Source organism: Varanus komodoensis, unplaced genomic scaffold (assembly GCF_004798865.1).
Source record: "Varanus komodoensis strain SLA01 unplaced genomic scaffold, ASM479886v1 scaffold9, whole genome shotgun sequence".
NCBI classification, from domain to species: domain Eukaryota; kingdom Metazoa; phylum Chordata; class Lepidosauria; order Squamata; family Varanidae; genus Varanus; species Varanus komodoensis.
In genome coordinates, this window is record NW_025336598.1 from 14154892 (window position 1) to 14168456 (window position 13565).

The 13565-nt window shown below is 39.5% G+C and overlaps 1 protein-coding gene across 1 annotated transcript in view; it reads left to right on the forward strand.

The window, feature by feature from the left end:
- The first annotated feature begins 9653 nt into the window (after window positions 1-9653).
- Window positions 9654-13565, forward strand: part of RBPJ (recombination signal binding protein for immunoglobulin kappa J region) — a 48037-nt gene continuing 44125 nt past the window's right edge. Inside the window, exon 1 of the mRNA XM_044417689.1 lies at window positions 9654-9739. Within this exon, the coding sequence (XP_044273624.1) occupies window positions 9720-9739 (20 nt within the window). The 5' untranslated portion in view covers window positions 9654-9719. The remainder of the gene's footprint in view (window positions 9740-13565) is intronic.

A 13565-nucleotide genomic window follows, 5' to 3' on the forward strand; every position in this document is an offset into this window, starting at 1 on the left:
AGCAGATGCAGCATAAATTTCTGGGTATGACTTGGCAGAAGAAAGCATACAAGAGCTTTGTTACCAACAGCACCATGAAAGTCATCAGAATATTCAATTTCCAATCAAGAAATTTATCAGCACTAGGAAAATATACATATTATGCATCAGTACAACAGCTTTTCCTTGTGAATGACATAGGAATATGTAGAGGCCTTTAAAGATCTCCTTGGTTACCCAGGGGCCTGAAGGGATTATCCAGCTGATTTCCCCCCCACTTTTACTGTATACATTTAGTTATTTAAAATTAATTTATTTATGGTATTTGTAGTGTCTTTTTTGTTGTTTTATTCAGTGTTGTAAACTGTCCAGAGAGCTTAGGTTATGGGGTGGTATAAAAATAAAACACATTATTATTATAATTATTGACTGCCCAAATGCAGTCATTTTTCAGAACCAGTTCTTTTAAAATTCCAAGTGGCATTCCATAATCTTTTTCCAAGAAAATGGTCATGTTGTTAAAAAAAAATCACCTGATTGTAAAATGTGCAACAGAGTCTAGCTATATTAGAGTACAGTAAAGCAATCTCAGTATCTTGATAGCAACTGCGAGAATGAATAAATTGATTCGGTAGGGAAGATCCTTTCACCTTGAACCTCAGCAGTTTATTGAAAGATCACTCAGGCACCTTCTGCAGAGAAACCCATACTTACACAGTGCTGTTGGCTAGAGGCCACACCAACTACAAGCTTCCAGAACATATACAGAGTGTTTTATAGGTTTTGAGTCTCATGTCATAGCAGCTGATCAGGTGATCATGAAATAAGGGGAACACAGTGAAAAGAACATGAGAGCTCTGCAGAGGAGACTTAATACAATAGTTTTGATTACAAGATATTGAAAGATCACTCAGGCACCTTCTGCAGAGAAACCCATACTTACACAGTGCTGTTGGCTAGAGGCCACACCAACTACAAGCTTCCAGAACATATACAGAGTGTTTTATAGGTTTTGAGTCTCATGTCATAGCAGCTGATCAGGTGATCATGAAATAAGGGGAACACAGTGAAAAGAACATGAGAGCTCTGCAGAGGAGACTTAATACAATAGTTTTGATTACAAGATATTAATATAACAATCACTGAGACACAGAGATTATCGTAAGTCTTGGCATGCAAATGAGGATGATTGCAATACTGCTAGGAAAACTTGTCTGGCCACCTTATCAGTTTTGTTTGCTGTTAGTCCAAGAATAGACAGTGGTTAACTTTCCTTGGGAACCCCATTCTGTAAAGGCTTTTCCAACCAAAGGGAGTAGCCATCTCTTAAAGTGATAGCTTTGATAATAACACTAAACAGAACCCTGCCTTGAAATGCTGGTACTTTCTGAGAAAGAGGTGCAAAGATGTTGCAGGTTTGATTTTATAATGCAAAGGCACATATAAGCAACCTTTTTCTACCAGGATTTATCTGAATTTCCCCAACATATGCTATGGTTCCTTTTCAATAAAAGTTCTACAAATACATCATTGTTCTCTAATAAAAGCCAGTGTGGTGTGGTGGTTAAGAGCATGGGACTGGGACTCAGACGATCTGGGTTCTAGTCCCCGCTCAGCCATGGAGGCAACTGGGTGACTTTGGGCCAGTCACAGATCTCAGCCCAACCTACCTCACAGGGTTGTTGTTGTGGGGATATGATGGAGGAGAATGATGTAAGCTGCCTTGAGCCCTTTGTAGGAAAAAGGGAGGATATAAATTGAAAATAAATAAAATCAGATGAAGCATCAACGGAAGCTGGAAGAAGTTAAAAGATAGAGTACCATCACATGTGAATTCAACATCACATAAAGAAAACTATGTGCATGGAAATCAAATTGTATGGCATGGTCAGCTACTAAGTCATTAGAGTCATTATTTTTGGTTAAACTTCCTCCAGAGGTCAATTTGTAGACGAAATTCTTGAGCACATCCTGGATGTCATTATTTTTCATTCTGAGAAGGAACTGGTGTCCTTTGGTTCTAATCATCACGTAGGTGATTGCAGAAATGGAAATTTTCTATGCATAATTGAACAGCTTGGCAACATGACCCACTTCTATCAGAAGATGTTAAAAAGGTTTTAGAGTTACAAAAGTATCCAAAGTACATTATCACTCTGTGTGCATACAGAATGAATTCATTGAAGTTTGCAGCATATACTTATAAAAATCTACTCTTGATGAGTTCCAAAACGCCAAATATTTTTCAATAACTGTTGATGCTGCAGCATACTGTTCTACTGAACCATTATCTGAGATGTAAAGATTGTTGAAAACTGCTCAACATTTTCAGCTGAAGAAAAGTTTTTATGTTTAGATAATTTCACTAAAGACCTGGAAGGGAAATTGCCACTAAACTACTAATGATTCTATAGGAGATTGTGTTAGATTTTTAATACTGTGTTGGTCATTCCTCCAATAATGGCTTTTAATGTGCCTGGCAGGTATAATAATGTGCAATCAATTATGCTTGGGTATAAAACAAAATGCAATTGCTCTAGTTAAGAAAACCACACATTATTAAACCGTAAAGCTGTTGCTGATGTCACATCATGCAAAGAGACATACACTTACTTTGGAACACTATAGCAAGAACACAACTTATTCATTGGCAGTCCAGAAAGGTGGGTAGTATTGAAGCAATGTCTTCCAGTTTCACTACATGGGATGTTCAAATCTAGGTAACCTGCATGGACTGATAGTGTACTACCAATTGCACATCATTTGGATTAAATAAAACAGGCCTTAAGAGAACTCGAATCTCTCAGTTTCATCGCACAGGTTCAAACTGAACTTAATTTTATCCAGAAATACATGTCCAAACTAGAATTCGTTGCAATGTCATCTTTGTGGGTTAAGCTACTCTCAGTGATCCACCAGCCTAACCTGTTGATTGAAGAATGTAATGCTACACTTGATGTTGAGAGAATACTGAAAGTCTCATTGCTGACATTTAGCTGGTCTGTGAACAATGGGATGTGATTTGAGTAAGACCCAATTAGTTGCGCAAAGTTAGACTATTAGCATTTCATCTGAGTTTATACACAATCACAAGAGTTGGAATGAGTCTGATGTTGCACAACATTATAGAATCAATGGCTTCTGTGTTATTGTTGACTCCATTATATTAGGTCTTAGAAAGCAGTTTGAATCACTTAATGCAATTTGTAACCTGTTTGGGTTTCTTTGGCAAATTTAATTGCCTAAGCAGTGAAGATCTACGTACATCAGCAAAACAGTTCCAAAGAAAGTACACCAAAGAAATATCAACAGATTAGTGTAGCAAGGTCATTTCCTCAAGCAAATATGTTCTGTGAACTTTAAACTGGGTTATAAGCCAAAAGAATTGCTCCAGAAATACTCTTACTGGTATATTTCCTAGGGTCACCATTGCACTGAGGATTTTTCTTAGTTTATCTTCATCAGTAGCTTCAGTTGGACAGTCTTTGAATGCACTGAATCAGGTGAAGAATTAGTACCATATTCAACTATGGAACAAGATCTCTTGAATGGCCTTTTGCTTAACATAAACTGTGATATTGCAAGAAAACTGTTTTTCCACAATAACTGGTAAATTTACATAAAATAAGATAGAAACTGCTAAATAAAAAGGAACATTTATTACAAGTTACAGCATTGCATTTTTGTGTTAAAAAGAATTAATTTGTTAAATGTAAACATTTAAAATATGACAATTGTCATAACTCTGTTTGGTGTTTCCTCATTTTTTAAAAACACCAAGAGGTCTAGTCCTCTCCCAATCGCTGAGAGAATCTGCTAGAAGCTATGGCCCAACTCTGTGGCAAGCAGAACAGGACCAAATGACATATCATCGACATGAAGAATACCCTGCAAGCTCCATAACCGTCTGGCTGCTGCAGGGATTGATATTTGGCTGGTTCCAAAATCCCCTTGTGAGACCATTGGCAAAGAAAGTGGAAGAAGGACTGAATTATCGTAGGCCTTAAAAGGCTAAGCGTGTTTTAATGGGTAAAGGTGAGGGATTGCTATTTGATCTATGAAGCAACCCTCTAGGAGAAAGAGAACCCTGACCTCTCCTTTGAGGCAATGGGACCAAATTAATGACTTCCAAATATAAGGTTATGAATGACAGAGGAGCCTTAGTAACTATACTTTTGTCCCTACTATGTGGTTATCGGGGAAAAATGTGAAAGGGTGCAGCATAAGTTATTTGTTTGGAGAAACCAGGAAAAGAAACAGGAGTGTAGTGCAGTGTAAATGAAAGCTAGGCAAAAGGTTTCAGTACATATTTCTTGTCATCACTGCCTCATGTTTGTTTTAATCCTAAACCAAGCTGGATCTATATGAAACGTTTCCTGCTCCATGCAACCATCTACAGGTTGAAGCACCTCTTCAAAGTCTCTTCAGCTGCAAGGTGTCCCACTCATCTCAGACATTATTTGAGCGTAGATCTTTGTGCCACATCCACCATCACCAAACCAAATGGCAGGGATGCTGGTCCTTTGTAATTTGCTGGCCAGCTTTCTATTCTTTGCATCTGAATGGCCTTACTCCTGCCCCTAAGTAACAGGAAGGAACCTACCTCTTCAAACCAGTCTTACTGACATCCACAGAAATATAAGCCCTACTGGAAACAAGCCCTGTTGAACTACATAGGCTTACCTTATAAAACACATTGAACTTTAATCAAAGATCTTCAGCCAGGTGAAATGCTTTAGTTTTGAATTTTTAATTAGGAATGCAAAGTGCTGCCTTTTAAATTCCTGGTGTGAAGTAGTAACTCATTTCAAAAAGAGGAACAAAGTGTCTAGTCTCTGTATGATTATATCTCCAAGTCCATTTGGATAATCATCTATGAAACAATTCTAAAACTTGAAAACTTCCATATGAGGGGCTTAAAGGGAGCCTCACAAAGTTTCAAACTGATAGGTAAATAAAACAATAAAATATTGCCCCATTCATTTGTCAGATGAAGAAGATGCTAGTGATGTCACCAATCCTGCTTGGAAAAACATCCTGGAACTCCCACACATTCTTCCTTCACTATTCCACTGTTCCCAGCAGAGATTCCTGGAAACTCTGCATTGTCATTTACAGACAGATTGTGGCAAAAACTCAGAAAACTTTCATAGATGAAATGAAGCAGCATGAACCTGGATAATTCATTAGTAAGAGGAAGGATGGAAATATGTTTTAAAAATTAAAGACATGTATTGTTTCACAAAGTTTATAAAGAGAATTTTCAAAAGTACTTTGCGTACATGAATGTATCTGAACTTAAACAAACCACAACAACGGTTGTGTTTTTAGTATTTTATTGTAAGCCATCCAGAGAATCCTCTTGCATGAGTGGGTGGCATATAAATTTAAAAGCATACAAACAAACAAAGTATGCATGCCAAAGAAGAGTGGGAAAACTTGGAGAAAACTAATATTTTAATGTTAAAACATATTGTAATCATACCATTATAAACTACCATTACAAACAAACTAAACTAGAGCATTGGATCAGACCTTTTTTAGAGCAAGCATTGCATGACTTAGTGCATTTTTTCCTTTAAAACAGGGGTGGACGACTTGAAGCCCTCCAGATGTTTAAGTCTACAATTCCTATCATCACTCGCTAGGGCTGATAAGAGTTATAGGATAAAACATGAGAAGGGCTTCTAGTTACCCATCCCTGTTTTAGAAGCTGTTTTTCACTTTCATTGGCTGCTTTCACACGATAGATATCAGATACAACCTCTTTGTCATGGTCAGATCACTTCCTTTTGAGATTTAGACTTTTGACCCCCTTTGCCTTCTGCAAGGGTGGGGGACCGATTAAAATGGTCTGCCCCTGGAGTCTGATGGATCCTGATGGGTTCCAGAAGGCTCTGGGAGAGTTTCCGGTTGATATGGCTGGCATTCCTGTCAAAGAACAGGTTGATCTATGCAATGCAGAAATGACCAGTGCAGTAGGCATGATCATGTCTAAACACCCTCTTCCTCTGAGTAGAGCCCATGAAGTCCCTTGGTATATGCCTAAGCTGCAGGCAGTGAAGCAGGTTGAGAGAAGGCTAGAATGCAGGTGAAGAAAAACTCGTGCTAAGTCTGACTGAACATATGCTAGAACTCATTGAGCCTATGCTGTGCTGGAGAAGGTGGCAAAGAGGAAATTCTTCTCTGCCAGCATTGCATCCTTACAGTGCTGACCAGCTGAGCTTTTCTGAGTGGTTAGGGATCTTTAGCAACTGGGTCCAAGACAGGCCCTGTTGAACCTTTGGTGGCCTGCTGTGATGAATTTGCACAGCACTTCAAGGATAAAGCTGCTCAGATTTGCCACAAATTCAAGTCCACAGTTAATAGTGCTCCTGTAGCAGAGGTGTCCAAAGTCCAGTCCAGTCCAGTCCAGTCCAATTTTGTTCAATAAGTTTCAATTATTGAGGCCTGAAGATGTGGACAAGATGCTTGGACAGGTTCAACCTTCCATCTGCATACTTGACCCTTGCCCTTGCCAAAGCTAAGGATGGGTTGTATACCTGGGTCCAGGAAGTCCTGAACACTTCTGTAAGGGATGGGCTGGTCCCTGGTTCTTTGAAAGAGGTGGTGTTCAGACCACTTTTGAAGAAGGAAAATCTGCACCCAGAGGAAGTCATCAACTACAGACTGGTGGCCAATGTCCCTTTCCTGGGCAAGGTGCTTGAGCAAGTGGTGGCTGGACAACTCCAATCACTCTTGGAGGAAACTGACCATCTGGATCCATTTCAGTCTGTTTTCAGGTCTGCTTATAGAAGCTTGGTCACTTTGTGGCACAACTTTTGCCAGAAATAAGACAGGGGAAGTGTATCCGTTGGTTCTCTTGGACCTCTCAGTGGTTTTTGATACCATGGTATCCTCCTGGATAGGCTGGTCGAGTTGGGAGTTGGTGGCACTGCTTTGCAATGGCTCGGCTCCTACATAACCAGCTGATTCCAGAAGGTGGTACTAGGGGATTGTGACTCTGTGCCTTGGCAATTATGCCCTCAGAGTTCCATATTATTCCTCATGTAGTTTATCATCTAAATGAAACTGCTGGGAGAGGTCATTCAGAGGTTTGTGCTGAGGTGTCACCAGTATGGTGATGACACCCAGCTCTACCTCTTTTTTACTTCTAATCAAGGTGTGGCAGTGACAGTGCCTGGACAGAGTGATGGACTGGATGAGGGCCAATAAACTGAGGTTTAATCCAAATAAGATGAGGTACTGTTTGTAGGCAGGTCATCTGTCTGGCTGAGTGCTATTTGCCCTGTTCTGGACTTGGTTGCACTCCTCCTAAGGGACCAGGTACGTAGTTTGGGAGTGCTCCTTGACCCAGAGCTATCCTTGGAATCTCAGATGGCTGCTGCAGCAAGAAACACTTTCCACCAGCTGAGGCTGGTCCATCAACTATGTCCTTACTTGGACAGGCTAGGCTGCTAATCAGGACTGGTAGATAAGATCATACAATGCCAGTCCTTTACCATCTTCCTTACCAATGAAGTCCAGGCTCAATGAAATGTGTTAATGCTGATGTATAAACCTCTAATGGATTAGAGCCTGGATATCTGAAGGAATGTCTCTTTCCGTACACATTAAGATCATCTGCTGAGGTCCCTCTCCAGGAGCCCTCTTTGAAAATCTTAGAAGAGTGGCAACTTGGAGGAGGCCTTTTCACTGGTAGTGCACTAGCTATGGAATCTGCTCTCCAGAGAGATGTGTCTGGTGTCAATTATTCATTCAGTCTGGCAACAGGCCAAGACCTTTTTATTTGTCCAGCATATTAATGGTTAGAATGTTTTTACTATATATTTTAGGTTATATTAGGGTTCAAGTGCTGTTGGGGATTTAGTTCTGTTTTATTCTCTGTAAGCCATCTACAGATCTTGACTGGATATAAGACGAAATACAAATGTTTTAAGCAAACCAACAAACCACTAATTTCACTGTCACAGGTATACAATTCCACTGGTGAAGCAGCAAGCACTATGGGGGGGGGGTGTCACATTTTGCCCACGTTTGCTTTGTTTGTTGTTATGTTTCATCAAAATGTCCTGTCCACAACCGCACTCCACAGCTTTTCTAAGTTCAAGGCTGTGGTTTCCTTTATGAATTCAATGCATCTCATATTTGGTCTTCCTTTTCTTCTTCTGTCTTTTACTTTTCCCAGCGTGGTTTTCTTCAGTCAGTCTTGCCTTATCATGATGTATCTAAAGTATGATAGCCTCTATTTAGTCATTAGGGAAAGTTCTGGCAACTTTCTCTCAGTCCAGGATATTCACGAAGCTCTCCTCCAACACCATGTTTCAAACAGATCAATTTTCTTTCTTTCCTGTCCAGCTTTCTCACCTGTACATTGTGATTGGGGGCACAGTAGTATGGATGATCTTGGTCTTGGTCACCACTGAAGCATCCTTACATTTAATGATCATTTCATAATCACTAATTCGTCCCAATGAGTTCAGTTGGACTAAAGCATGACTAACTCAGAATGCAACCTAATTTGTAATACTTTATCATTTGCATATATTATTATATGCTTTAACCTGTAACAAAGTGCCCTGAGATTAATTGATGAACTGTAAATAGGTGTCTAAAGTTGTGCTGAATACATGAAAAACACTCCTTTTTACCTATAAATAGACCCTTTTTTGTGTGTTTATTATATCCAATATTTAGGCAAATTAACTACTCTTAAGTCCCACGTTCAACAGAAATACCTTTTAATCTCTGTGTTTGGCTTGCAACATTCCCATATGTGTTAAGCAGAAAAAAGTTCTACAACTGCCAGCATGACCCAGCCAGCATCTGGAGATTTGACTTTTCTCATCAATTTCAGCAGGGGAGAGTTCAGAACGATTTAAGGTGCCCACGTATAGGCTGTCTCCTATATATCGAGAACTCCCATTGTGCTCAGGTGGTTTATTTCTGAGTAGACATGTACAGAATTGCCATGTGAAGCAATTTACCTTTGACTGTGTCTCTTATTTATTAATCTCTTCTCCAGCTTTTGATCCAAACGATATTTAACGTAGCTAAATTATGAATTAAAACAAAACCAATTCGACAAAACTTCTATATGTGTACTAAATAAAACAGGGTGCAATGGTTTTTATTTGACAGAACTACTCTTCCTAAAGGAATCCATGACCGTATGCTTCTTTTCTCGTGTTGTTTCACTCCCGGATCATTCCGCCTCTTCTCCCCCTTTTTTGCTGCTCGAAATAGTTCCGTTCGCCGCGATCTGTGAATGGTTCTTTAGGCTCTTACCACTGAGCACACAGACATCCCCCCATGCGCGGATGGTTTCTTCCACTCTCTCCCAAACTGACGGCTCTGCGATGGTGCAGCTCACAGAAAGGGAATTCCCTTCCCTCCTATTATTACTCCCTCGCCATTCTAACCCATTGCTTTCCATAATAACTGGAGAAATCTCGCGATGTTTTATGTTTGGTTCCCACGCCTGTAGCGTCTGATTCCAGACGAGGAGGGAGATCTGGTGTGTGAGGGGGTGGAGCCGCGCACTCCTTTACTTCCCTCTCTCGCTCCACCTCCACGCTTTTCTTTTTTGTTTATTTAGCTCGAGCGTTGTGGGCAAGAGGTTACACTTGCGCATGCGCAATGTCGACCGGCGGGGAGTAGTTGAGTGTGCGCGCGCGTGTGTGGTGGACACATTGGCTAGTTCTCGCGAGAGTAGGAGTTTTGGCGAGAGTTTGTGGAAGATGGCGCCTGTTGTGACAGGGTTAGTGTATGGGGGTTCGTGGCATAGTTCCTTTGGGGTCGCTTCTTTTCTCTCTGAACCGGGCTGCCTCGCTTTCTCCTCTCTCCTGTTGCTTCTCGGCTCTGGATTTGGGTGGGATTTTCGCTTTTCTTCGCACCGCCGAGGCTCCTTCTCTTGGGGGACCGGGATGGGGGGGGCGAGGCCGCGTCGCCTGGTCATTGAGGGCTGGGGAGTTCGGTTGCCGGGGTGGGGGCGGGAGAGTCTCCGCTTAAACACGCGTCCTTCTGAGCTTTGGGTCCGGTCGGGTCGCTACTGTAGGCAGCTTTCGACATTCAGAAATTATAGCTGAAAGAGTGGGGAGTTCTTTTTCTAACAACATGTGGAAGAAAGAACACAAGGTGTTACCTGCAGGGTCAGGCCACAGTTCTGTCTAGCCTAGCATTGCGTGTGACGTGCCCTACAAAATCACTTCATGGAAAGAGGGTCAGGATGTTTCCTGCCCAACTTCAGGGGCAAGAGGAACTTGGGGGGATCTGCTCTCATTGTGTTTGTTTGGTAGCGGATGGGTGCATGTTGCATCTTCCGTTTTCTAGGAGGAAAGGGGATTGAAAGAAACACTTCGTCTGATACGTCTGAGAATGTGCACGTCTGTGTTTATTATAGGGAACAACCCTTTTAGATGAGAGCTGTCATTTAAGCTCTATGACTACATAGTTCCACTGAGCGTTGCATAATATATCTAATTTCCTAGCTTTCTTGTAGACCATTGATGGATCATTCAGGTAACTGAGATGTTCTCTGCAATTGTTTGATTCAAATATGCATGTTCTGTATTTCTTGAATTAGGATATGCTGCAGTGGGAGATTTCCACCACCCACTCCTTTGTCAAGCACTGGGTCACAGTGTATTAACAGTGAAAACTTTACTGTGTTGCTTCATGTTAGCCTTCAATTGGTAAATTTGGTTCATGGTACCTTTCAAGAAGTTACATTGTAGTTCTTTCTGCAAATCACAGTTGATTTGGGACGTTGTGTGGCAACACATTTTGCTGATTTGAGGAGTTAGATAATATCAGATCACATTGTTGTGTTGAAAATAAATTATTGAATGGTCAGAAATATATTATATAGAGGTAATTGGTTTTCAATATTGCAGAGAATAATTCATTTTCCTGACTATCTTGGGTGCAGGCTTATACTCTTTGGAAACATGTGAAGTGGAAGTGTGTCTTCTTTATAGGCTTCTACTTTAGGGTTCGGATGCTGGTTGGTTGATAGGAACAGTCAAGTGTACTGCTGTATTTGAATAAAATTATATGCTTCTAGTTTAATTTTATTGTCACTCAGTTTCTGTAACTTTTTTCCATTGCTTATTGAAAGATATTTTCATTCCTTTTAATTACATTGGCAAGGTATTTTTTTGATCTTCTCCCACACCCCTCAAAAAAGTAGCTTTTGTTTCCAATTAACTGCAAAACACTGATTAGGAATCTAAAATTAGGCCTCACAATAAAAGTAAACTTTGAGATTCTTGATTCAGCTTTTCTCTCTCAAAAATAGATTCATTGTAGTCTGATAGTCTGTTCAGACCGCCTTTTTGTTAAATATAAATCACTGCTAGAATTCTGCACTGAATTGCAGTTTCTCATAGCTTCAGATTGTTACAAATTATGAGAATTGTGTGCAAATGAAGGCAGGAGCACCATTAATTCTGTAACTGTTTTCTTATGCATTAACTGTGGTGGTCAAATCAGGAAAATCATTTTTATACGTCATCTTTAAAAGTCTTGTGGAATCTTATCATTTCATTTGTTTGCCTAGTACTTTGAAAAATGAATAACAACATTAGATGATTTTGTAGATCCTCAGAAATTACGAGTACAACTTTTGCCAACAAAATATGAAGCCTTTTTGTAAGAATTTAAAACTGCTGCACCAATCATATTACTGAAGGTTTTTTTAAAATGAAGTCTTAAATATGATTTGGTCAGTATTCTGTGAAAGGGCTGGTTTCTTCTTGGCCAAATTTTTTTCACCATAGTTCTAAGGCATTGCTGTGCATTAGCAAAACATGGTTTTCAGTTCCTAATTTACTTGCTTTCAAGAATGTAAGACAGTTTTAAAGCTACAATCTCAATTATTGTAGTTAAGGCATACCAACTATTATGTGGGTGCAGTATTGCAAAATTTCATGTTACTCAGAAATGTGGTGGCAAATACAGTATTGGAGACATATACACAGCTATACATTTTTATTTTATGCATTTTGCTAATAACCAAGAAATTGTTTTTTTCTAGCCTAATAGAAATTATTCCTAATATTTGTAAATTCTGTGTATCTATTTGTTCTCGCAAGAAGCTCAGATTCATTACATTCCTGTGAGTTGAATTACATTTGCCCAATACCACATACATATGAGCAGTTATTTAAATCTAGACTTCCCATGTTCCTGTTCAACACTAAAGTGAATGTGTTGCACTGCTAGAAGATAGATTTGTACTTTGCACTGGGGATGATAGGAGTCGGTTTCAAACACCTGGTGGGCAACAAGTTGGAGAAGGCTGCCCTAGGCAGTTATCCAGTTGGGCATGTTAATGTTATTTGTAATCAACCTGGCTAAAAAATGTACCCCATTACATTTTTTTCTGAATACACTGAAGGTATTTGACCTGAATATTTGAAGGGGAAAATTAATGCGCGTTTACCGTTAGGTTTTATATAATATAGACATTTTTGTTAGAATACAATAGCATGTACTTCCCCTACATTGCTAAAATTTAAAGGGAAAAAGAAAGGTGCTGAAAACTATTCATAGACTAACTCCCAAGAATTTTGTGTGATACCCTTATAGTTGTGTAATGTTGCATAAAAGATGTGTAAGAAAAGGAAGGTCCTGTGTGCTCCTTTCAGGTAAATGGCAACAACCTGTAGGCACAGAAATGAATCTTAGTTTTCAATGTTGTGTATGTTTCCAGTATATATAGTGATTATTCTACAATGCTGTAGGAGGTATTGCATAAAAATTTCACTATGCTGTTTGAGTAAAAGTTTGTCTTAACCATTTTATATCAGTTTTCTTCTGCCAGTGTTCCCCAAAATATGGAAAATATTCCTAGTTGGTAGAGAAGCTGGAAAAATTCCACCTGACTTTCTTTCAGACCTTCACAACTTGCGGAGTAGGTGGCATGGTGTGGTTTCAGTCAAAAACAGTGTGCTTCTTTCAGAATACTACATTGTAGTTTTCTACTGACGGTCAGTATCTTTTATGTGCATTGTGCAGGTAACACAGGATGTTCAAAGCATTTTCTGTAAACTATTTATTTAAATTTGTAAAGGAGCATCATTATTTTAATGTAGGAGTTTTTGAAGGTGGGACAGACTAGCCTGTTAGTAACCTGATGGAAGGGAGAAAAATGTAAAGAGCAGGTAGAAGCCCCATTTAAGCTTTCTATAAGACCCTGTGTGTTGTCTATCACCTTTTAATCTGGAGTTGCAGTTCATAAGCATAATTAGTAGTACCTTGACTGTTCTGCTGCTGTTTCTTGTTGTAGTAATTGATGATACAGTAGCAAGTATTGTCATTACTAACCTTTTTCATTTGATATTCTTTGGTGATAACCTAGCATAATATTTGATGGTTAAAGACTTGCAAGCTGTGCACTTTGAAAGAAATAGCTACTTGAAGGAAGGTTACAATGTGTCTACAACCTGGAAAATATTTTATAAGGTTTACAGTGAAAATATATACTATACACCAGGTCCCCAAATTAAGAATGAGTTGAGTTCTTGAGATAGTCTTTAAGCTGAACTTGTATGCAAGCTGGATCATGTATATAAAAAAGCATA